This window comes from Gorilla gorilla, chromosome 2 (assembly GCF_029281585.2).
Source record: "Gorilla gorilla gorilla isolate KB3781 chromosome 2, NHGRI_mGorGor1-v2.1_pri, whole genome shotgun sequence".
NCBI lineage: Eukaryota > Metazoa > Chordata > Mammalia > Primates > Hominidae > Gorilla > Gorilla gorilla.
The window spans coordinates 42296529-42322631 of NC_086017.1; the positions used below are offsets into that span (position 1 = coordinate 42296529).

At 44.5% G+C, this 26103-nt stretch overlaps 1 protein-coding gene across 6 annotated transcripts in view; it reads left to right on the forward strand.

Moving 5' to 3' along the window:
* CMTM7 (CKLF like MARVEL transmembrane domain containing 7) overlaps positions 1–25542 on the forward strand; it is a 63460-nt gene extending 37918 nt beyond the window's left edge. The window contains exons 2-5 of one of the 6 annotated variants that reach the window (XM_031009233.3): positions 12553–12726; positions 20150–20248; positions 23089–23170; positions 24940–25542. In XM_031009233.3, the coding sequence (XP_030865093.1) occupies positions 12553–12726; positions 20150–20248; positions 23089–23170; positions 24940–24953 (369 nt within the window). In that variant the 3' untranslated portion in view covers positions 24954–25542. The other 5 variants (XM_063703666.1, XM_031009234.3, XM_055383354.2 and 2 more) reach the window with 5 other exon arrangements.
* The last annotated feature ends 561 nt before the right edge of the window (positions 25543–26103 follow it).

Sequence of the window (26103 nt, forward strand, 5' to 3'; positions counted from 1 at the left end):
TGGCTCACTGCAAGCTCCGCCTCCCGGGTTCACGCCATTCTCCTGCCTCAGCCTCCCGAGTAGCTGGGACTACAGGCGCCCGCCACCACACCCGGCTAATTTTTGTATTTTTAGTAGAGACGGGGTTTCACTGTGTTAGCCAGGAAGGTCTTGATCTCCTGACCTTGTGATCCACCCACCTCGGCCTCCCAAAGTGCTGGGATTGCAGGCATGAGCCACTGCGCCTGGCCGAGCAGTGTATTTTTAAAAAAATGTTTTATGGAAAATTTCAGCTATGCACAAAAGTAGAGAGAATAGCACGGTAAACACTTGTGTACCTGTCACCCGACTGCAACAATCACCAACTCATGGTCAGTCCTTGTGGAGCTGTGGTTCCACTGCCATGTTATTGTTTAACAGCTTTATTGAGATACAACTTAATATCAAAAGAGTCATTCTTTTTAAGTGTGTGCAATTCAGTGATTTTTAGTAAACTGACAGAGCTGTGCAGCCATCACTGTAATCCAATTTTTGACATTTCTGTCACCCCCCCCAAAAGATCCCTCGTACTCGTTTGCTCCCATATTGTTGTGAAGCAGATCCTGCGCTGTTTCATCTCATCTGCAATCATTACATAATGTGTATAAATTGCTGGCCAGCGTGTCTGCTTGTCATGGCAGTGCCTGCTCAGGCAGTCCCCATTCTGCTCATGCCTTTATAAAATCACATGTGTTCAGGGCTGCTCCCTATTACAAACCCCAGAGAGCCTGCACTGAGCCTGCTGGCCATTTTTACTGTTGAGAATTCGATTCAACCCCAGATTCAGTTCTACATGACTTATTGACGGCCTACTATGTGCTGGGCACTAGGGACACAACAGTGAATCCATGTAGTCTCTGCTGTGTGCACTTAAGGTCAGATTGTACACACAGTTGATGATGCAGTGGGTCAGAGGCAGCCTCAATGGGATGTGCGCTTAGTAGGCTGCTTGTCTCCAACTGAAGCATCATTCTGGCCTGATCTACATCTGAATGTGTGTGTGTGTGTGTGTGTGTGTGTGACACAGTTCTCCTGATGACCCTTTGCTTCTGAGTGTAAAGCCCCTACTTGTTTCAGGATGGACAGGAGAGAGTGAACGTGCTGCTGTCATCCCACGTGTTAGAGATAAGACTTTGCACCAGGGTGATGGTTTTGTGTTTCTTTACTCACCTCTCCTCTAGACAGTACGTGGAGAGGGAGTAAGAACATGGCCTAGCACAATGCCTGGGCCATAAAAGGATATAAAATTGCATTTGTTCATTCATTCACTTATTCAGCAAATATCTATGGAGAACCAATATACCATTCAAGGTTCCTGGCATGGGAAAACAACAGTGAACACAACAGATCATCATGGAACTTACATTCAGGGGTGACAGACAGTAAGCAGTCTTCCTGGGCAGTGATAAGGGCTTTGAAGCAGAATGATTGAATTGAGTGGCATCTACAAATGAGAAAATGTCTTTTTAAGAGGCAGAGGATAAAACTATATGTACAGTATGATCCCGTTTTTGAAAAGAGGAAATAGTACGTATGTGCTTGAAACATACATACATGGAAAGAAATACCTCGAAATGCCAGGGGAGGTGGTTATCTCTGAGGAGTAGCATTATGGGTAATTTTTGTTTTCTTAAATAGACACCTGCCTGAATTAATTTCTATAATGAGCAAGTATTGATTCTATAATTAGAGTAACACTTTTTTTTTTAAGCAAGAGACTTGACATGAGCAACATATCTAATGGGCTGAGCCTTGTAAGTTGGAGTCTCAGAGCCCTGCTGGCCAGTGTGAGGGAATCTGAGGCAGTGTTAAACTGTGGTCTTGCCTTCTGTCACCCAGCTCTCAGTGCTCACTCCCAGGTAGGACCAGACAGAATTTAGGCCCTCGACTGAAAACAGAGGCCAGAAGGTGGGACAGGGGGCTCTGTATACAAGCAAGTGCAGCCTGCAATGGAGCAGCATAGTGGTTAGGAACAAGGACTCTGCAGCTGCAGGCCAGGGTCCCAAGCCTGGCTCCTTAACCTGGCTGTGTGACTTTGAGCAAATTACTTGACCTTCTGTGCCTCAGTTTCCACATAAAAAGATGATAGTAGTACTTACCTCCTAGGACTGTTGTGATGAACTTAGTTAAAAATTTCAGGCCGGGCACAGTGGCTCACGCCTGTAATCCCAACACTTTGGGAGACCGAGGTGAGCAAATAACTTGAGGCCAGGAGTTCAAGACCAGCCCGGTCAACATTGCTGACTTCAGAGGAGACACCTCCTACCCTGGGGGTGGGTACAAGCTCAAACCACCAAGTTGTTTCAGCCCAAGCTCGCTTCTTGAGGCCTCCCTCTGGGATATGCTCCCTCTTCTGAGCCTTGGATTCAGATAGACCTGGATTTGCTTCTTGGTTCCACCATTTGCCATCTAGGTGATCTTCCTTGGGCAAGTGACCTGCCCTTGGTTCTCACTTTCTTTAGATCTGTGAATTGGGCAGAGTGCCACCTGGCCACAGTTGTGAGGATTAAATGTACCAGCATTGCACTGCCTGGTACCTAGCGGGTATTCAGTAGATGGTTGCCACTCCACTTGCCTCCTCCCACCACAGGCTTCCCAAATCACTTCCTGGCCTTCCATACCTTCTGCCCTGCCTCAGCGAGTGCTTCCTTCACCCCTGGGGGTTCCCATGGCCCTGACCCCCAGACATCTTCCCCGCCCATTCCTCTCTATGCTGTTCACTTTTGGTGACCACATGTCAATAACCAGTGGTGAGGCTGGGGTACCCTTTGGAGCCACAGCCTCTATGGCGCGGGACATCATTGCTATGGCAACAAGAGGCAGCAGCCCTGAAGAGGGTGCCTGCTGAGCCGGGCTGCCTGGGTCCCAGCTCTGGCTCCAGATGCACTAGTTGTATGATCAGCTCAAATCACTCAATGTCTCTGTGTCTCACCTTCCTTTTTGTACAGTGAGGAGAGCCTACCTTGTAAGCTTGTGAGGATAAGATGGCCACACAGATGTAAGGCACATAGAGCTTGGTGCACAGTGAGCGTACAATCAGGGTTAGTGATTACTTTTGCTCTTCTTGTCATCCTAGGATTCGTGCTGATAGCCATAGCAGATACCCTTCTCTTTGGGGTTCAACCCTCAATGCCCTGTGCCATCCCCACATTGTGTCAGCTGCCCTTGGTCCCCTCTGATGACCTACTCCTCCAGGGAGTTTCTTGTGGAGATGACCGTCCACAGCCCCGTCCTTTCGCTCCCATGCCTATCTAAAGAATTATGTCCTCCTGTAGTGACGACAAGAGTGAGCAGCAGAAAATGCTCTTTTTGCAGTCTTGAAATTTAGTCAGCCCCAAAGGAAACCAGGAAATTGCGTCAGACACTGAAAGAGAAACAAGCTAGAGAAAAAACATTGCTTGTTGCAAACCAAAATTTGTGATTTCAGTTCAGTTCAACACAAGCACCAAACCACCAGGTTTGCTACACAGTAAGTGTCAATTTTGCTTCTTGCCCTTTTGGATGCAGTGACATTTTTGACAAGTTGAGCTTTCTAGCCTGAACTTTCTAAATGTGATCCTGATGACCTTTGCCAGTGAAGTACGGTGGTGACTCAGTGATGTGATTGTGGTACAGACGATCTGTCTGGGCTGCACCTGTTGTGAGAAATCGGTTGGGGATGAAAAGAACATGGCCTGGCTTGAATAACAAGCAGAGAATGTTCTGGCCCCATCACGAGCCAAGAATCTGGAACCTGAATCCCTACATCACAGCCACACCCTGGTAGTCTGCCTGGAGAGCCTGAATGGCACCCTCCGGGGGCATTTGATGAGTACATTCTACCAAGTGTAAAGATGTTCTGAGGGCAGCCTCCAAAAGTCACCTCTTCTCCTAGTCACAAGAGACCTTGTGCTGGGTCCCTAATTGATGTTTGGCAAAAACACAGCACGGTTCTCTCCTAAAGGCCTACAGACCAGTGAAGGAGGGAGATGGGCTTTTTAAATGCAAGAGTGTCATGGAGCTGTCACAGAGGATGGCAGGATGAGCCCAGGAACCATTCATTCACCCAGTGTTGAATTGAGCACCTACTATGTGCAGGGCACATAAAGGATACAAGTGAAACCAACAGGGTACCTGCACTCATGGAGCTTGCATTCTAGGTGGGGAGGTTAGCAGTAAACAAGTTAACCAACAAACATAGATACAGTACAGGTTGCAAAGGTACCCTAAGAGAATATTCGGGACCTTCCTGAGGGGCAGGGTGTGAGGAACTCTAGGAACCCATGTGTTTAGAGAAGCAGAGGTAGCTGGGATCAGAACCTGCAGCTCCACTGGGCCTCATTAGAGGATGCTGAACTGACTCAAGAGTATGGGACTATCGAAGGGTTTTACGTTAAGACTTTAAGGTGTTTTAAAGTTGATGATGATTGCTGTGTGGATGGTGGATTGGAAGTGAGCTGATAGAAGTTTTTATTAAAGATGGCATTTCAACCAATGGGGAAAGAGTGAGCTGTCCAGAAGATAGGTTAATACAATCGATTGACTGATTGGATACAATCAGAACCCTACTATATGCCCTAGTTCATGCCATCTACAAAAATAAATTCCAGGCTGGGCGCAGTGGCTCACACCTATAATTCCAGCACTTTGAGAGGCCGAGGCGGGTGAATCATCTGAGGTCAGGAGTTTGAGATCAGCCTGGCCAACATGGTGAAATTCTATCGCTACTAAAATACAAAAAAAAATAGCTGGGCCTGGTAGTGGGTGCCTCTAATCCGAGCTACTTGGGAGGCTGAGGTGGGAGAATTGCTTGAACCCGGGAGGCGGAGGTTGCAGTGAGCCGAGATCACGCCATTAAACTCCAGCCTGGGCAACAGGAGTGAAGCTCCGTCTCAAAAAATAATAACAATAATAATTTAAAAAAATCCCAGATGACTAAGAGCTAAAAATTGTATGTATATTTTTAAAGGAAGCAGATATTTATTTTTAATGTAGTTGACTATTTTACTTATTTATGAGTTAGGTTCTCACTTTGTCACCCAGGCTGGAGTGCAGTGGCCCAATCACAGCTTACTGCAGCCTCTAACTCCTAGGCTCAGGTGATCCTCCTGCCTCGGCCTCCTGAGTAGCTGGGACTACAGGTGCATACCACCATGCCTGGCCAATTAAAAAAAAATTTTTTTTGTAGAGATGCGGGTCTCACTATGTTGCCCAGGCTGGTCTCGAACCCTTGGCTTCAAGTAATCCTCCTGCCTGTCTTGGCCTCCCAAAGCACTGAGATTACACCTACTGCCTCTTTTCTTTTCTTTTTTTTAGGTAATTTTGAGGTAGAGAACAAGACACAAAACCCAGAAACTATAAAAAATGATGCATAGATTTGACTGTATAAAAACTTTTAACTTTAGTCAAACAAAAGACTAAAAATAAAGGCAAATGAGAGATGGAGAGAATATATTTGCAGTATCTATAAGAGACTAAGTAAGATAGTGTTTAGAATATAAAGAGTTCTTTGAATCCATAATAAAAATAGAAGCAATAGAAAATTAGGCCAAGAACGTGAAAAGGCAGTAGCCAATAAACATATGAAAAGATATCCAATCCACTAGTAATTAAGGAAATGAAAATTCAAATAGTAAGATACTATTTCCATTCTTTTTAAATACTGTTAATCTGTGTTGGCAAGATTCCCTGTGGAGGGAGACAGGTATCTCTTTTGGATAACATTTTGGTAACAAACAACAAAATCTTAAACGTGCATATGCTTTCACTCAGTAATTTCACTTCTAGGAATCTATCAGAAATATTCATACAGAGACCAGGCACGGTGGCTCACGCCTGTAATCTCAACACTTTGGGAGGCCGAGGCTGGCGGATCACGAGGTCAGATAGAGACCATCCTGGCCAACACGGTGAAACCTCATCTCTACTACAAATACAAAACAATTAGCCGGGCGTGGTGGTGCATGCTTGTAGTCCCAGCTACACGGGAGGCTGAGGCAGGAGAATGGCGTGAACCCGGCAGGCAGAGCTTGCAGTGAGCGGAGCTTGTGCCACTGCACTCCAGCCTGGGCGACTGGGAGAGACTCCATCTCAAAAGAAAAAAGAAAAAAAGAAAGAAATATTCATACAGATACAAAGAAGTACATCTAATTCTTTGCAGGGTTGTTTGTATTAATGAAAAACTGGAGATGTGCTAAATGCCCACCAATAAAAGATTAAGTAGGTCATTCTCCACCAGAGGCAATTTTGCCCCCCAGGGGACCTACAGCAATGTCTGGAGACATTTTTGGTTGTTGTAAGTGGGCAGTGGGGAAAGGCTGGCATCTCGTAGGTAAAGGCCAGGATGCTGTGATAAGACCACCTATAGGACAGCCACCTACAACAAAGAATTATCCGGCCCCGAATGTCAGTAATGCCAAGGTTGAGAAACCCTGGGTTAAATAAAGCCACTGCCATACTGGGGAATACTATATAGCCAATGAAAAGAAAAAGGTAAAATTATATTTGTGTGACATTAAAGATCTTTAAGATGTATCATTTTAAAACTGCTTTTTTGAAACTTAATATGTGATTCTTACAATATAAGAAAACAAAACAAGTGGATTTTAAAACTACTAAATATCACTTCCCCTCCCCAGAGGCAAGTGCTGTTACCAGCTTCTTATGTGTCCTTCCAGAATTACCCCCAGCATGGACAAACATAGAATCTGGTTTTCGGTATGCTGCAAACAGGTGACTCTGCTGTGTGGTTACATTCAGAAACCAGTGGTGCATCATTGAGCTGCCCAAGGCCTGGAGCTCAGGACCCTGGACATATTTCCTAGATTATTCTCCCTCCCTTGAGTTTCTATGGCATTTTCATTTATAGATACAAAACAAAAACTATGTGCTGGGGGGAATAGGAGCATGGGCAGGACTCTGGAGCAAGATTCTGATGTTGGTGAGTGAGACAGGACCTAGAGGAAGCCATGGGGCAGGTTTCTCAGCCAGTGGGTGTCAATGAGATTGCACAAAGGCTATTAGATGATGATGACTTTAACAGGGAGGCACGGGTGAATCTCCTTACACTCAGTGCAAAATTCAGCCAAAGTTGGGAGCATACCATATTCCTCTTCCTGTCTGCCACTGCCAAGCAGTCATTTATGGGCCCACTGGCATTTACAAATGCAGGTTCCAGGCACTGCATCCTCATCCGCATCTCTGACTTTCTGAACATGCCTGGCTTTCATCTCCTGGGGATTTCCTGGAAAGCCTCTTAGAGTTGGGTCTGAGGCTTTTGATGTTAGCTTTCATCAGTTACTTCTCCTGCTCCTGCTTTCTCTCACTGAAGTATCATTCCAAGGTCAGATGCAGGGACAGTGGGGTTGGGTGATCTACCAGCATCCAGTCCAGGGCTTCCAAAAGGAAAGGTGTCTGGTGCCATCTTTAGCCAGACACAGGCACACTCAGTGGACCAGACTTGGCAGAGGCACGAGGGCTCAGGTCTGCTGAGGAAATGTTCCCAAGCATGGGTGGCAGGAGCCAGGGTCCTGAGACCACCAGACACCTCCCCAGCCCAACTCAGAAGCAGACGTCTCTTGAAAACTGCCTCTTGAGTTTTCTATACAGATTTTTCATCGTAGACCTCAAAATCTCATTTCTTTCTGGAAGGATGCTCAGCCAGGCTGAGAACCTGGGCAAACTTTCTGGCACCTGGCTGGTTGCGGGTGTACACTCAAGCTGCAACCAGACTAGTGTGGTTCCAGAGTCCTCAGGGGACCGTCACTTTTCTCAGATCATGTCAGCTTCCTTCATCTCTTGTGAAATTTAAACCCTCTGCTCCTTCCAAAAAATCATGTCTTCTTTCTAGTAAGAATTCTGACAGAATGGAGTCAGAAAGGACACAGGTTCCAGGGAGTGATGTTTCTTATCTGGAATTCTAATTCCAGTGATTCTGTGGTATCATGGCTGGTCTGTGGGACCCTTGCTTTGAGTTGAGGGCTCTTGCAGTGTTACTTTTAAACCCCTGGACATGGCTGGGCACCGTGGCTCACACCTGTAATCCAGCACTTTGGGAGGCTGAGGCGGGTGGATCACTTGAGGTCAGGAGTTCGAGACCAGCCTGACCAATATGGTGAAACCCTGTCTCTACTAAAAATACAAAAATTAGCCGGCCGTGGTGGTGCACACCTGTAGTCCCAGCTACTCAGGAAGCTGAGGCAGGAGAATCGCTTGAACCCGGGAGGCAGAGGTTGCAGTGAGTGGAGATAGCGCCACTGCACTCCAGCCTGGGTGACAGAGCGAGACTCTGTCTCAAAAGAAAAAAATAGGCCGGGCGCGGTGGCTCACGTCTGTACTCTCGACACTTTGGGAGGCCAAGGCATGCAGATCACAAGGTCAGGAGATCGAGACTCTCCTGGCCAACATGGTGAAACCCTGTCTCTACTAAAAATACAAAAATTAGCTGGGCATGGTGGCACATGCATGTAATCCCAGCTACTTGTGAGGCTGAGGTAGGAGAATCCCTTGAACCAGGGAGTTGGAGGTTGCAGTGAGCTGAGATGTTGCCACTGCACTCCTGCCTAGCGACAGAGTGAGACTCCATCTCAAAAAAATAAAATAAATAAAATAAACCCCTGGACATTTATATTAGATATCTTATTTTTATGACAGTTCAATATAAAAGAACAAACCGTTACGAGAGGAGCTACAAGGCGCCTTAAGAGGCAAGTAAACCCTTTGGACAGCATCACTTTGAAGTTACTCTACACAGAAACATCTGTCTTCCAGGAGCCTCCCAGCTGCTTCACTCCATCCTGAAGTCAGAACCCCTACCTCCAGTCCTCTCTGAATTCAGGCGTGTTTGTTCATTTGCTTTTCTAACTGGGAACACGAAGACACCTGAGAGGGTTGGAGCTGGCGGGAGGAGGGCAGGGATAAACACCCCAGCGCCTTTTCCCCACTATTGTCTTGTTCTTTCTTCTACTTCACCTTGGCTTTTTTTTTTAACTTGTATATTAAGTTCAGGGGTACATGGGTAGGTTTCTTATATGGTAAACTTGTGTCATGGGAGGGGGTTGTTGTACAGATTATTTTGTCACCCAGGAATTAAGCTTCTAAATAATTCAGGGGGCCCCAGCATTTGCAGAAGTTACCTACTGGCTTTAGAAGAATTTCTGAAAAGTTTGATGTCAGTCAAATCTTTTTTTTTTTTTTTAACTTAATATGCTGGCTAAGATGCTGGCTATTTAAAGTTGGAATGAATGAATCCCTGGGCAAAAAGGAAGCTTTTAGGAGCACGCATAAGCACACACCATACTCTGGCTAAATTAGATTTTCTAAAATTGGGCTTTCCTAAAGAAAGTCATATGGTAGATGGCCATAGGCCCAGTGAACCGAATTCAGAAAGTGTTATTTCATGAGCAAGTTTCCCAGAAAGGTTCGAGATGTTTCTGATAGAGCAGGAATGTACTTCCTACTACACAGTACTCAGCCCTGGAAGCTCAGAGCAGGAAGACCTGACCTGCACAGGCCCCTTTTGTTGGCTGGGAAACTTCCACATCCCTGTGTCACCATGAAAAAGAGCTAACTTTGTCTTCAACGACGAGTTGGAAAATTATTTTAATCTCTGCATTAAACTAGATGCAAAATTGCCTCTCTACCTAGGAATCACGCTGCATAATCCCACATTATCTGCATTTTCAGTCATGCCTTGAATAATGATACTTGAGTTCTTGAGGAGGTCAGTGTGGGGCTGGGAAGACCCCTAGACTTCCCCGTGTAGATGTGGCCTGGAAGTAAGACTAACGTAGCAGCAAAGCCCTGGCGATCATGCACACTCCTGAGTAAGGCAGAGGTGTGAATCATTATATCACCATGGCTGGGTAGCTTCAGAGGAACCGAAAAAATGAAAACACTTGCGTTGCTCATTAGCAAAGGGAAATACACAAATGTTGAGGGACTCTTTTGTGTCACAGCCACACTCTTCTGTTTCGATCTGGTAAGCAGAGCACTCTCCATACCTGCTTCAAGCTTCCAGCTGAGAGTTCTCTTTTAGCTGTTGTACCTATTGCTGAGGATCTTGATAGTGGGCTAGCAACAAGGGGCTTTAGAAAATAAGAGCATTTCAGCATCAACTGTTTTAACTGGAGTTAGATCCATTTTGTGATTTGATTTGATTTTTATTTTTTTAAAGACAGACTCTCACTCTGTCTTGCAGGCTGGAGTGCAGTGACGTGATAATAGCTCACTGCAACCTCGACCTCCTAGGCTCAATTGATCCTCCCACCTCAGCCTCCCAAGTTGCTGAGACCACAGGTGCATGCCACCACGCCCAGCTAGTTTTTGTATTTTTTGTAGAGACAGGGTGTTGCTTGTTGCCCAGGCTGGTCTCAAACTCCTGGCTTCAGGTGATCCACCTGCCTTGGCCTCCCAAAGTGCTGGGATTGCAGGCGTGAGCCTGGGATGCCAGGCATGCACCAGGCCCCATTTTGTGATTTAATTCTCATTGTAGACTGACATTTTCTACAGCAGAATTTTTCAACAGTAGTACTGTAGTTGAGGGGCCACATTTGGGGCTGGAGATGGGTAATTCTTTACTATGGGAGCTCTCCTATTTATTGCAGGGTGTTTAGCAGCACCCTGGGCCTCTACCCACTAAATGCCAGTAGCAACCCCCATCCCCGCAAATTGTGTAAACCAAAAATATATACACACATTGCCAAATGTCCCATAGGACAGAAAATCGTACACCCATACACTAACACACCCATACACTAACACCACACGCATACACACACGCATACACACACACACACACACACACACACTTTAAGACTCGCTGCTCTGGCCAGGCGCGGTGGCTCACACCTGTAATCACAGCACTTTGGGGAGCTGGGGCAGGCAGATCACTTGAGTTCAGGAGTTTAAGACCAGTCTGGCCAACATGGTGGAACCCCCTCTCTACTAAAAATGCAAAAATTAGCTGGGCATGGTGGTGCATACCTGTAGTCCCAGCTACTCCGGAGGCTGAGGCAAGAGAATCGCTTGAATCTCGTAGGCAGAGTTGCAGTGAGCCAAGATCATGCTACTGCACTCCAGCCTGGGCAACAGAGTGAGACTCCATCTCAAAAAAAAAGAAAAAAAAAAGAATCAATCCTCCATAGGAAAGAGGCAGTGTATAAAATAATCTTTTTCCTAAATTGGTTGTGCATTTTAAATAGATTCCTGGCTGGAAACAATGGCTTATGTCCATAATCCCAGCACTTTGGGAGGCCAAGGCAGGGGGATTGCTTGAGCTCAGGAGTTTGAAACCCTCCTGGGACACATGGCAAAACCCCGTCTCTACTACAAATATGAAAATTAGCCAGGCATGATGGCACATGCCTGTAATCCTAGCTACTTGAGAAGCTAAGGTGGGAGGATGACTTGAGCCCAGGAGGCAGAGGTTGCAGTGAGCTGAGATTGGTTCACTGCACTCCTGCCTGGGGAACAGAGCCAGACTCTATCTCAGAAAAACAAAAACTAAATAACTAACTAAATAAATAGATTCTAAGATTTTACACACATTGAACCCCGTGTGTTACTGGTTTGTTCCCTACATGGAGTAGACAGGTTTTCTCTTTGAGTGGCCTTCACAGAAGCTCAGACTGTTACTCATTCTACTTTCTTGTACTCATGCATTGCTAATAATTTTCATCTGGTTATTAATTCAGTAGCAGGCCGTTAAGCATGTTCACTCGTGCTGCGATATTTCTTAGTGAGCTCTCACCACATGCCCTGATGGTGAGCAGCCTCACCTCTTAAACAGGATTCCTGCATGGTTGAGAACCCGTCCACCTTTCTCGGCTTGTTACGATCAGAGCTTACACTTTTGGGAGGTAGAACTGCATCTGACATGGAGGAACGTGGTCCTTAGAGTCAGACAGACCTGGATTCAAATCCCACTTCTGCTTACAAGCCAGATAGCCTTGGACTGATGATTGAACCTGCATGCCTCAGTTTCCCCTTATGAACATGGGGATGATTTTGTCTACCTGGCAGGGTTCTGCATGGCCTTAGCGAGATCACGTATGTCAGACATCAGTAAATGGTAACTTGTTATCTGTCAGTTGATAGCTGTAAGGTATGAATTACCATCTTTGTAGGTCAAAAACTGTCAAATATTGGCAACTTCATACAATTGGGCCTAATATGTAAACCCCAGGTCACCATCACGCTGTCCTCTTTGCTCTGTGGATATCCAGCATATGAAAGGGATGGTTCTGCTTTGTTATTTTCTTGTTTTCCTGCTTCTTCTGAGGGGGCTTCCCGCCAGCACAATCTAACAAACTTCAGAGAGGACAAAGTCAGTCTCTGCCATCATCAGTGTTCACAGACAGTAGTTTCAAAGTGTGTACCACATGAAGTTGCAGTCTTCCAACCTTCCAGCCAGTGTGTATGGAAATAACCTGAATTGTATTAATAGCAGTTCTTCAATGTGGGCCTGCTGGGGGATGCTTGGTTGTTTTCCGTTGTTTGTTCCCTGGGTGCCCGTCTTGGGCAAGCATTTCTCTGATGTCTCTATTTATGTGGCAGGTCACCCTGCTGATTGCCTTCATCTGCGTGCGGAGCTCCCTGTGGACCAACTACAGCGCCTACAGCTACTTTGAAGTGGTCACCATTTGCGACTTGATAATGATCCTCGCCTTTTACCTGGTCCACCTCTTCCGCTTCTACCGTGTGCTCACCTGTATCAGCTGGCCCCTGTCGGTAAGAGAGTGGTCTGGCCCTGTCCTCCGCATGCACAAGTCAGGATGTTAGCTAGAGTACTGAGACCTGACAGAGTTTTTCCCGTCTGCCCATCTCACCTCTTTAACCATTCTTTGCTGCCTCTGCCCTGAATTTCCTATTGTTTGGTGGACATCTCTGCTTGATGTCCTGCTGGTTTTTAAAACTCACTTTCCAGCTACAAGAAGGCTGTGGCTGGCCGGGCGCGGTGGCTCACGCTTGTAATCCCAGCACTTTGGGAGGCTGAGGCAGGCGGATCACGAGGTCAGGAGTTCGAGACCACGGTGAAACCCCGTCTCTACTAAAGAATACAAAAAATTAGCCGGGCGTGGTGGCGGGTGCCTGTAGTCCCAGCTACTCGGAGAGCCTGAGGCAGGAGAATGGCGTGAACCCGGGAGGCAGAGCTTGCAGTGAGCCGAGATCGAGCCACTGCACTCCAGCCTGGGTGATACAGCGAGACTCCGTCTCAAAAAAAAAAAAAAAAAAAGAAGGCTGTGGCTATTGCCCCATGCTTATTTTCTCAAGCAACAGAGAATGGCTGTGTGTGTATGAGTTGGGAAAAGGAACACGGAAGGAAATTGTAGGTGAAGATGATGGGTATTGATGCTGTTGTGAGGATTGAATGATAGGATTTTCTGGCTAAAAGAGACTAGTGGGGGCTGAGGAGACAGTCAGAAGTTGCCAGACTTTTTCTTCCCACTGTATTATTTTTTAAAGCTTCATTGAGATGCAGTTCATATGCCGTATTGTTCACCCATTTCAAGGGTACAATTCAATGGAGTTTAGTATATTTCCAGAGTTGTCCAACCATTACTACAGTCAACTTGAGAACATTTTCATCATTTCAGAAAGAAATTCCATACCTTTTAGCTGTCACCTCCCTACCACTCATCCCTCCAGTCCTAAGCAATCACTAATCTTCTGTCTCTAAAATTTTTCTACTCTGAACATTTCATGTAAATGGAATTGTATATGTGGTCTTTTGTAACTGGCATCTTTCACTTAGCTGAATGTTTTCATGGTTCATCCATGTTGTAGCAGGTATCAGTATTTCATTCCTTTTTTTCTTTTTAGAGACAGGGTCTCACTCTGTCACCCAGGCTAGAGTGCAGTGACGTGAGCACGACTTACTGCGGCCTCAACCTCCCAGGCTCAGGTGATCTTCCCACCTCAGCCTCCCGAGTAGCTGAGACTACAGGTGCATGCCACCACACCTGGATAATTTTTGTGTTTTTTTTTACAGAGATGAGGTTTCACTGTGTTGCCCAGGCTGGTTTCAAACTCCTGGCCTTAAGCAATCCTCCCACTTTGGCCTCCCAAAGTGCTGGGATTACAGGCATGAGCCACCATGCCAGCCTTTTTATAACCAAATATTATTCCATTGTGTGGATAGACCAGACTGCATTTTGTTTTTCATTCATCTTCAGTGGACCTTTGGGTTGTTTTTACCTTTTGGCTATTATGAATAATGCAGCTGCTATGAGCATTCATATACAAGTTTTTTGTGTGGACATATTTTCATTTTTCTCTGGTATGTATCTAGGAGGGGAATTACTGAGTCATATGGTCACTTTGTGTTTAATTGTTTGAGGAACTGCCAGACTGTATGCCAAAGTGGCTCACTGTTTTACATTCCCACCAGGAGTGTATGAAGGTTCCAATTTCACAACATCTTTGCCAACACTTATTATCTGACTTTCTGATTCCAGCCATTCTAGTGAGTGTAAAGTGTTATTTCCTGTGGTTTTGATTTTCATTTCTCCAGTGACTAATGATGTTAATCATCTTTTCATGTGCTTTTGGCCATTTGTATATTTTCTTTGAAGAAATGTCTATTCAAGTCCTTTGCCTATTTTTTAATTAGGTTATTTGTCTTTTCATTATTGAGTTGTGAGAATTCCTTCTATAGTCTGGATAAAAGTCCCTTATCAGCTATATGACTTGAAAATATTTTCTCCCATTCTGTTGTTTTTCACTTTTTTGATGGTGTCCTTTAAAGCACGTTTTTAATTTTGATAAATTTAGTTTATTTTTTTTCTTTTTTAGCTCACGCTTTTCTTATATATAAGAAGCCATTGCCAAATTCAGATTGTGAAAATTTACTTCCATGTTTTCTTCCAAGAGTTTTATAGTTTTAGTTTATACATTTAGGTATTTGATCCATTTTGAGTTAATGTTTTTTGCATAGGGTGTGAGGTAAGGGTTCAATTTCATTCTATTGCATGTAGATATCCAATTATCCCAGCATCATATGTTGAAAAGACTATTCTTTCCCCCATTGAATGGCATTGGCACCCTTGTTGAAATCAGTTGACCATTAAATACATGGATTTAGTTCTGGACTCTCAATTCTATTCCATTGATCTATATGTCTGTCGTTATGCCATTATCACACTATTTTGATTACTGTAGCCTTGTAGTAAGTTGTAAAACTAGCAAATATGCAGCCTCCCAATTATTCTTCTTTTTTAGGATTGATTTGGATCGTTACAATTCCATGTGAATTTTAGAATTGGGTTTTCAATTTCTACAAAAATCAGCTGGGATTATAATAGGAATTATGTTGAATCCATAGATCAATTTGGAGAATATTGCTATCCTAATAATATTAAGTCTTATCCATGAACATGGGAAGTTTTTCCGTTTTTTTAGATAATCTGTTATTTCTTTCAGTGTTTTGTAGTTTTCAGAGTAAAAGTGTTTTTTGTTTGTTGCTTTGTTTGAAACAGGTTCTTGCTCTGTTACCCAGGCTGGAGTGCAGTGGCAAGATCATAGCTCCCTGCATCCTCAAACTCCTGGGCTCAAGAAATCCTCTTGCCTCAGCCTCCCAAAATGCTGGGACTACAGGCATGAGCCACTGTGCCTGGCCTGAACTTTTTAAATTAAATTTGTGTCTGAGCATTTTATTCTTTTTGATGCTATTTTAAATCAATTTTTTTCTTAATTTTATTTCCAGATTGTTCATTGCAAGTGCATAGGAATCCAATTACTTTTTGCATATTGATTTGTGTCCTCAACTGTGCTGAACTACTTAGTAGTTCTAATATATTTTTCTAATATATTTTTAGTGGATTCCATAGGATATTCTATAAACATGATCTGCAAATAGAGATATTTTTACTTCTTCCTTTATAATCTGGATGCCATTTATTTCATTGTCTTGCCTTATTGCAAGAAATTAGTTGACTAAATTAGACAAATATTGAATAGAAATGGCAGAGCAGCCATCATTATCTTTTTCCTGATGTTAGGAGGAAAGCATTCCTTCTTTCATCATTAAATATAACATTGGGTGTGAGTGTTTTGTAGAAGCCCTTTATCAAGTTGAAGAAGTTCCCTTCTGGCATTACTTTGTTGAGTGTTTTTATCATAAAAGAGTATTAGATTTTGTCAAATGCTTTTTCCATATCTACTGAGGTGATGAGTTTTTCTCCCATTATTAGTATGGTGTCTTACATTGTTTTTTGTTTTTTTTTGTTTTGTTTTTTTAGACAGGATCTTGGTCTGTCATCCAGGCTGGAGTGCAGTGGTATAATTATGGCTCACTGCAGCCTTTATTTCTCAGGCTCAAGCGATCCTCCCACCTCAGCCTCTTGAGTAGCTGGGACCACAAGTGTGCACCACCATGCCTGGCTAATTTTTTTTTTTTTGTTTTTGGTAGAGATAAGGTCTCCCTATGTTGCCCAGGCTGGTCTTGAACTCTTGGGCTCAAGTGATCCTCCTTCCTCGGCCTCCAAAAGTGTGGCGATTACAGGCATGAGCCCCCACACCTGGCCTGGTTTGTTTGTATATGTTGGGCCAACCTTGCATTCCTGGGGTAAATTCCATTTGGCCATAATGTATAACCCATTTTATATGCTGGTATATTCAGTTTGCTAATATTTTGTTGAGGATTTTTTGCATCTGTATTTAAAAGAGATATTGGTCTGTAGTTCTCTTTTTTTCTGATGTCCATCTGGTTCTGGTATCAAGGTAATACTGGCCTCACAGAATAATTTAGGAAATATTCCCTCCTTTTTTATCTTTTGAAAGAGTTTGTGCAGAATTGGTATTAATTATTCCTTAACTATTTGGTAGAATTTAGCAGTGACACCATCTGGGTCTCAGCTTTTCTTGTGGGTAATTTTTTTTATTGTTAATTCGAACTCTAATTTTACCATCTTTTCAGATTGTATCATTTATTCTGGAGTCAATTTTAGTAGTATATATGTCTAGGAATTTGTCCATTTCATCTAAGTCATTGAATTTATTGGCATGCAATTGTTTATTGTATTTCTTACATTCTTTTTATTTCTGTAAGTGCAGTAGTAATGTTTCCTCTTTCATTTGCATCTTCTCTCTTTCTCTTTGATCAGTCTAGCTGAAGATTTGTCAATCTTGTTGATCTTTTCAAGAACCAGTTTTTGGTTTCATTGATTTTTTTATTGTTTTCCTATTATCTTAATAAATTTTGCTTTAATCTTTATTATTTTCTTTCCTCTGCTTGCCTTAGGTTTAGTTTGATCTTCTTTTCCTAGTGTCTTAATGTAAAATATAGTTTGGATATCTGTCCCCTCCATATCTCATGTTAAAATTTGATTCCCAGTGTTGGAGGTGGGGCCTAGTGGGAGGTGTTTGGATCATGGGGGCAGATCCCTTATGAATGACTTGCTGCTGTTCTAGTGGTAATAAGTGAGTTCTTGCTCTGTTAGTTCCCATGAGAACTGATTATTAAAGAGAGGCTGGCACCTTCCTCCCCTCTCTCTTGCTTCCTTCCTCTTGGCTGTGTGATGCCTGCTCACCTTCACCTTTGCTTCAGAAAGTAGAAGCTCCCTGAAGCCCTCACCAGAAGCAGATACAGGTGCCATGCTTCTTGTACAGCCTACAGAACCATGAGGCAAATAAACCTCTTTTCTTTATTTATTGCCCAACCTTGGGTATTCCTTTATTAAAACAACGCAAAACAGACTAAGATGATGTGGAAGGTCATCATCTAATTTGAGACCTTCCTTCTCCTTTAATATTGGCATTTACAGCTATAAATCTCCCCCGATAACTGTTTTACTTGTATTCCATAATTTTGGTATATTGTGTCTTCATTTTCATACATCTCCAGGTATTTTCTAATTTCTCTTATGATTTTTTTTCTTTGATCCATTCATTATTTAGGAATATGTTGTTTAATCTCTATGTATTTCCCTGATTTCCCTCTGCTCTTGATTTCTAATTTGATTCCATTGTGTTCAGAGAACATATTTTGTAGTCCTTCTTACCTTTATTGAAGTTTGTTTTATGGTCTGATATATCGTCTATCCTGGACAATGTTCTGTGTACATCTGAGAAGAATGTACTTTTATACATTGTACATTTGTATATCATACTTTTGCTGGATAGAGTTTTTATAGAGGATTTTTAGGTCTAGTCATTTTATGGTGTTGTTTGAATCTTCTATTTCCTTGTTGACCTTCTACCTGGTTGTTCTATACATTGCTGAAAGTAGGGATATTGAATTCTCCAACTATTATTTTTGAATTGTCTGTTTTTCTCCTTCATTTTTTTCATTTTTCACTTCATGTGTTTTGGCTCTTTTATTAGGTGCATATACGTTTATAATTGTTATATCTTACTTACGGATTCAGCTTTTCATTGTTATAAAATGTCCCTCTTTATTTCTAGTAACTTTTTTTTGTGTTCGATTCTATTTTGTCTGATGCAGTGTAGACACCCTGGCTTTCTTTTGGTTGTTGTTTGCGTGCCATATCCTTATCTTTGAATATAAAGTCTCTCTCCCATAGACAGCACATACTGTAGTTATTTCTTGTTTTGCTTTGGTTTTTTAATCCAATCTGACCACCTCTGCATCTTGATTAGATTGTTTAATTGTTCACACTTAACATTATTACCCACTGTTATTGTGAGAGAAATTTCTTTTGTGTTTCTAAGTTCTAAGGCCCCTTTCAAAGTTATGGCATTTTTTTCTGCTTCTTTTGAGAACAAATTCCTCTGGGGCTTACCTGATGCAGATACTGAACAAGCAAAGGAGAGAACAAAAGCTCAGGGACAAGCACAAGAGTGGGCTGCATGAGGAGTGAAAGTTGGAAGGACAGACTCAGCCACACATTTTTGGCTGAGATACTATTTAAGTACTTCCGGTTAGGATTCTCTCAAGTTGGTTTTCTCTGCCCCATGTCATCCTCCTCTGTCTTAATAGTTGAGAATCTTGGAGGTGGGGAACTTGCAGTTACTCATGTGTTCTTTAGTTAAAATCTCTGTGATCTATCTTGTGATATTCCTTTCTAGTCACTAAGGGAGAAACCAGGGTCTTTGATTTTACATAGCTTTGAGAGGAGCTACAGCTTTAAATTGGAATGCTTTTCCAAAATTTAATAGCTGCCTGCCCTAAGGGGCAGAACTTCATGAAGGAATGATTTCTAAATTCTCATTGAAGACAACTGAAAATGGATGCACCCTGGATTCAGAGCAAGCACTGGAAGTGGCCCCCAGCCTCAGTTCTTCTCGGATCTGATGTTTAATGGGGAAGAGAAAGGGTGAGATGGAAGCTTTCCCTTGCCACTGAAAGGCCCGTCTCATCCAGGGCCTGCAAGGATGCTGATTAATCATGATGAGTGAGTGGGGTGGAAATGCACGGCCCATGGGCCAAGGCGACAAGCAAAGGTGGAACCAGTCCTGCCAGTGGATTCATTGGCAGAGCTTGGCCGGGAGGGCGCTCTTCTGGAGAAAAGAGAAGAGGGAATGACAGAAAAAAAAAAAAAAAGGGCAGGAAGGCTCAGGAGTGAGAAAGCCAGCTGCCACCACACATCCACAGGCACTTCACAGAAGTGCCACTGACCTCATTCTAGAGTCTGAGTCTGACGGGCCCCTGGGAATGAATACCTCTCAAGTCCACACTTGGGGCCATTCACAGAGTGGGCAGACACTCCCATCAGTCACACAAGACCAGCACATTGTTAGCCCAGAACTTTCTCCGAAGCAGAAGAGAAAGGCAAATATCTCTTTAAGGCACTTTGCTTCTCTGAGCTGGAGCTTTGTTTAAACTCTCCAGCCGGGAAGTTGCAGGAAGCTCGTTTGCTTTTTAGTAGCTTTAGCCAGAGGTTAAGGCACAGATTGCTCTCAGGAGTAGAGGAGTCCTTAGTGGCTATCTCTGCTCACACCAGAAGCTTCCTTTCTCTCTGTCCTCTTCCCTTCCTGCCTGCCCGGCATCACTTCTGTCTTGCTTGGCCTCTTCCTGGTCAGCCGCCATGTTGGCTGCCTGCGAGCGGCTCTGCTCATCCCATCTGCGTGTTGCAAGGGAGAAGAGGAAGCGTCACTCTCTCCCTTTCTTTTCATCTCTTCTGATGCCCAGTTGCTCTTCCCGGACCAGAAATGGACTGCCCTACCCACTTATTTGCTTTGTTTCTGCCCCCAGGAACTTCTGCACTATTTAATCGGTACCCTGCTCCTCCTCATCGCCTCCATTGTGGCAGCTTCCAAGAGTTACAACCAGAGCGGACTGGTAGCCGGAGCGGTGAGGATGTTTTGGGGAGCCTTTAGGAATGAATTCTTATTTAAAATGCTCATTTTCTTCCTGATGGGGGAAGAGAAGGGCTTGGTTTCTGGGGCATTCCTTTCATAGAATCAATACCTACCTTGATCCAGCCATCAGCTCTCTCCAAAGAGCCTTAAGCAGAGGTGTACAGTCCCAGAAGGTGGATTGTCAGGGCTGCCAGCAAATTCACAGAGCCCCAGCAGCCCAGGCCTCTCTCTCTTACAGGCACTACTGAAATCAGGGGGCCAGGCAGGTTTTAATTCACACACCCACTCTGATCATTTGCTCGTTGACTGCCTCAGCACTATGCAGAGACAGATGCTGGGGCCTCTTTTGGGCCCAGTGGGAAATGTACTGTGATCAATTAGAGATACATGCCATGAGCCTGAGCTTTGCCATTCCTGATTTTTAACAGTATTCAGGCCAGAAAATAATACTCCTGTATCTTTCAGAGGCAAAAATTGATCCATCTGATAGCCATAAATAGAACTAGATGGAAATATACAAAAATACAGTCCTGTGAGATATATACATACATATATATGTATATACATACAGAGGTATATACTATTTTTTTAAAGATTCATAGATTCCTGTCATCTGATTTCTGATTTAGCTAACTATTTATAGTTCAGTGGCCTGTGGGCCAACACTGATTTGCTTCACTGATGAGCAGACAAGATTTTAAAAATGAGTTTTGAGAAAAGCTCTCTCAAGCCAGGTGTGGTAGCTAGCATGCACCTGTAGTCCCAGGCACTCGGCAGGAATGCTTGTGCCCAGGAGTTCGGTCTGGCCTGGGCAACGTACTGAGACCCTGTGTCTTAAAAAAAGAAAAAGAGAAAAAGAAAAGCTCTCTCTGTATGTGACATTCATTGTCTTTCACTTACATATATTACCAAAATTTTCCAGACTTTGGCCTGGGAGTGGGTTGGCTCCTGGAATTCCACTGAGGGATGGAGTCTCTCCTCTGAAGGTCAGCATGGGGGCAGAAGGTCACTGTAGACGGTGGCCAAACCTCCCAACACTGATGCTCCACATGGCCCTCCCACAGCCCACCATCACACCCCTCTGCCCCCTCTCTCTGCTGTCTCTGAAGAGAGGGATGGTTGCCCCCTGAAGCTTAACACCTGCCCAGCTACAGTGCAGGGTACTGGAAGAGGCACACAGGAGACCTGTGCCCACTGTGTTTCCGGGCCCACTTGAGGAGATTCCCACTGTGTTTGGTAATTCAGGTTGCACATAACTGTTTAGCCCTGGAATCTCTGTAGCTGACATTCATCATATGCTGTCTGTGTGCCTAGGACCAAACCTGGGCTATGAGGAAGTTAGAAGAAATTTTTAAAATATGATCCCTGCTTATAAGAAAGTGGTCGTCTAGCTTAGGAGACAAGACACATGAAACAATTAGCAAACAAGGCGTTGTAGTCTAGAATAGCATTCTGTAGCGATATAATAAACTGTTCAATTATGCAGTGCAGAGAGTTGGGGACCGGGATGGTATATAACGTGCTAATTGTGCAGAACAGACAGTGAGAGGCCAGGACAGGCTCTAATAGGCTAATTATGTGCTGTAGACAATTGGTACAAAAGGAGCCCAGGAAAAGAAACCCGGGGAAGAAGTGGATGTGGGCTGGTGGGGGCAGCTGTTTATGTAAAGCAGCATCTGGGCTTGAAAAGAAAACCAAACCTTCTTGAAAATCCTACCCTTAGCTGCCCCTGCGCCATTCTCACCGGATACCAGTGGCGGTGTAGTGAAGTGGAGGCCTTTGTGTGGGTCTGAGAACACCTAGGCACCCGGTACTGCAGAGTGCGGACTCTGGAGCCAGGCTCTCTGGGCTCCCATCCCATATGTGGCCCTTGCTGGCTCTGTGGCCTTTGGCAAAACAGTTGACCTCCTGTACCTCTGTGTCTTTAGCTGTGAAATGGAGGAGCAGGGTGGGTAATCCTAGCACCCGCCCAGCAGAGTTGTGAGGGTTAAAGGAATCAATACACCCACAGGGCCTCGCACCCTGGTAGGGATGTAGGAAAGTGGTCAGTAGGTTTTCACCACTGCAGCTGCCGGTGTTGTTCACAAGCAAGGAAAATGGCTGCAGGCTTCAAAGCCTAGAGATTCCAGAAGAAGCTACTGCCTCTTCCTCGACCATTTGATGAGCCTCCCACAGGCACTCTTCGTCTCCCAGCACCCGAATCTCATCTACAAGTGAGGGGGCTGGGCTAGGTCAGCCTTCCTCACACTTGAGCGCTGGATGACCCTGAGAAAGGGAAAGGGTGCTGCCTTGACTTAGTTTAGTCTAACATTGTTTAATATGTACAAACGTAAACCTAGATGTAAAGGCCCCGGCTTCTGGCTCTAATACGGCTATGAAGCCAGAATGGAACAGAAAGTCATTACAAATGAAATGCAAACAACGCCACTACACCACAAATCATGGGAACGTTCAGATTTTTTTAACCCAAATTAAAATTTCATCCTTTTCTTCTCTTTTGGTCCAGGATAATCAAAGTCCATTGGGTTAGCCCCAGCTTGCTTGTAAATGTAAACCCAGACCAGGCACTGAAGCTGCCAAGAGTGAAGACCGAGAGGCCTGGCTGCCAGCCCTGACCTGGCCCAACCTGGGGGACTGGGGCCAGTGGCTGGGCCTCGCGGGGCTTCCTCTCTGCACCTGATCCAGGACGAGGTGGTTGGGTTAGATGACTCTCCAAGCTCCTTTCTGGCCAGAGACATGAAGGGAACAAGCACAGAGATGAGAAGCAGACAGGATTGCCCGAGTAATTGGCCCTATGGCCTGTGAACTTCCTCTCCCCTCTCTCCACTGCAGATCTTTGGTTTCATGGCCACCTTCCTCTGCATGGCAAGCATATGGCTGTCCTATAAGATCTCGTGTGTAACCCAGTCCACAGGTGAGTTCTGGTTATCTGTGCACAGAGGATCTCTCAGGAACAGGGGGACGGCTTGTTCTTGACTTCAGCCACAGGGACAAACCCTCCTGTTGAGAAGGCTGTGTTCCAAGGGGACTTTAGAAGTAGTATTAGAGCACAGGGGCCAGCAAAGGGGAAGATGTGACCCCAGAATCTCCCCTCACATTCCCATCTCCACACATCCAAGGATGCCCTAACATTTCAGCCTCGGGTGGCCAAGCTTTTTTCTCTTTCTTGCTTGCTTGCTTTCTTTTTCTTTACTTTTCTTTTCTTTTTTTTTTTTTGAGATTGGGTTTTGCCCTGTTGTCCAGGCTGGTGCAGTGGTACGATCAGAGCTCACTGCAGCCTCCACCTCCCAGGCTCAAGTGATCCTCCAACCTCAGCCTCCTGAGTACCTGGGACTACAGGTGTGCACCACCATGCCTAATTTCAATTTTTTTTTTTTTTTTTTTTTTTTTTTTTAGAGATGGAGTCTCACCATGTTGCCCAGGCTGGTCTCAAACTCCTGGGCTCAAGCAGTCCTCCCACCTCAGCCTCTGAAAGTGCTGGGATTATAGACATGAACCACCGCACCCAGCCAGCTTTTTCTTAAGTTTCCTAATGACAAAAATAAAATGTAGGTTTTTAGAAAATACAGATAAAAAATATGTTTAATAGAAACCATCTGAACCAGGGACAGTGGTGTGTACCCATAGTACCAGCTACTCAGGTGGCTGAGGCAAGAGGATCACCTGAGCCCAGGAGTTTGAGACCAATCTGAGCAACATAGTCAGACTCCGTCTCTTAAAAAATAAAATAAAATAAGAAAAAGCCATCTGTCATCACACTACCCAGAAGTAGCACTGAGTATCCTTTTCGATATTTTCTCTCTGAAAATATATATATCTGTTGCTTTTATTAAAAGGATCAAACTTCATGTGCTGTTTCATAATCTGTTTTTTCTCCTACTTAGCCACTGACCAAACATCTTCCCAACATCATTAGGAATTCTTAGCGACTCTGTGGGTTGCAGCATTAAGTCCATCGCGTGACTGTGCAGTTTATTTAACTTGCCTCCTATTTGAGGGCATTACTCATGGAATCCTACACTGAGCCCATGTAGTGTAGGATTCCACTAATAAGAATCGTCTAGAACAGGCAGATTCATAGAGACACAAGGTAGACCCATGGCGGCCTGGGGCTGCTGGGAGAGGACTCAGGTGTGACTGCTAATGAGGATGAGGCTTCTTTTTGAGGTGATGAAAAGGCTCTAAAATTGTGGTTGCACAGTCCTGTGAATATACTGAAAAACACTTTAGATGGGAGAATTGTATGGTATGTGAATTATTAAAATATCCCAGTAAAGCTGTTTAAGAAAAAAAAGAATGATTTTTAAACATAGAGAATATAGGGGAAAAGAGAAGTTAATAGGTGGTGTCTAACAGGATAAATCTATAAATATTGGTATAAATTGGTTTTTTAAATTATGGAAGAATCACCAAAAGAAATGGCTAAAAGGCTTAGGGAGGTTGCTGCTGAGGAGTAAGACTGAGGTCAGGGGAGTGCGGATGGGAGTCACCTCTGCACTACCGAAGTTTTTTCCTTGTTTGGAAATGTATTTTTAAAAAATGGAATAATCTCAGTGAAAGTCGGCACTGGGTGGAGGACACAGGTGCCCCCCTGAGCAGAACTTGGAGTCAAACCTGTGGAGTGTGGCTTGTGGGTGGGCCACATCCCTGGCAAGCTGTCCTGACTGCCATTTCCTTCCCAAGATGCAGCCGTCTGATGAGGCCACAACCCCTAGGCCCCTCAGGAGCTTTGCAGAGAGGAGGACGTGTACTCCAGGCGAGGCCTCTGGACCTGTGTTCCTGTGCCAAAGTCCTGTCAGGCTGGTGGGCACCAGGAAAGGCCTGCACCCTCTTCCTGCTCTCCCAGGAAGCCAGCTCCCTGAGCTCCTGAGCCAGCCGGAAACTCTTCCTCCAGCCTTCCAGAAAGAACATCCCTCCCATTCTGGGAAAGGAAAGCAGCCTCCAGGGAAATCTGTTTTCTGCCTTCCTGCTTCTAGAACCACCTCAGGTACTGATGAACCCCACTTAGCACAGCTGAAGGGGTTTGTGAATACTCCTGCCTAAATCCCTTCTACTTCACTCCTCAGGGGAGTGAAGCGCCTTAAGAAACAAAGCCTTCTCCTAATTTATCTAGCTTGTCAGTCCGGTCTTAGAGATACCCTCTTTCCTGAAGTGAGGCGTGCCTGTAGAAACACTATGTGGTCAGCCTGTCCCCAAGGAGATCTTGTGTCTCCTCTCCATCTCTGCCTTTGTTACCAGTGTGCATGTGTTTGTGTGTTTTTAAATAAAATATTGACTCGGCCAGTTGCACAAGGATTTCTTATTGAACCAGATGAAGGCTGTAAAACCTGGCCTGAAACAGTTTCCATTCGAGCTTGTGTCTGGCCCATGGCCCTCCACCCGTGCTCTGTGTGTGCCCCTTGCTGAACTGCTGGACTTCAGGTTTTCTCTCCATCTTGGGGGATAGTATAGCAGGGCAGAGTTTTAGGTAAACATGTGCAGGTTCTCATTTATATTCACGTCCTCCTTCTCCTGCAAAACCCATCTTCTCATTTTGGAAAGAGCTTTAGAGCAAGCTAAGGGTTGTGTTTACACTATGATGATTAATGATCTCGGCCTAAATGTGCTGTTTTGCTGATCTTGAGCTGCTCAGTTGGCTAGAAAAAGGAGGGATGGAACAATGTTTGAGCAACCCCATGTGCAAGGACCTACATTCACAACCACATCTAACAGCGATGGTAGTGACTGCAAGGGGGCAGGTTATAGGACCACATTTTTAGAAATGAAATCGGGGCTCCATCCCAAGGCACAGGGCAAGCCAGTGAGGAGCTGGGCTCAGGATCTAGGTCTGCCTGACTCCCAGCCCCA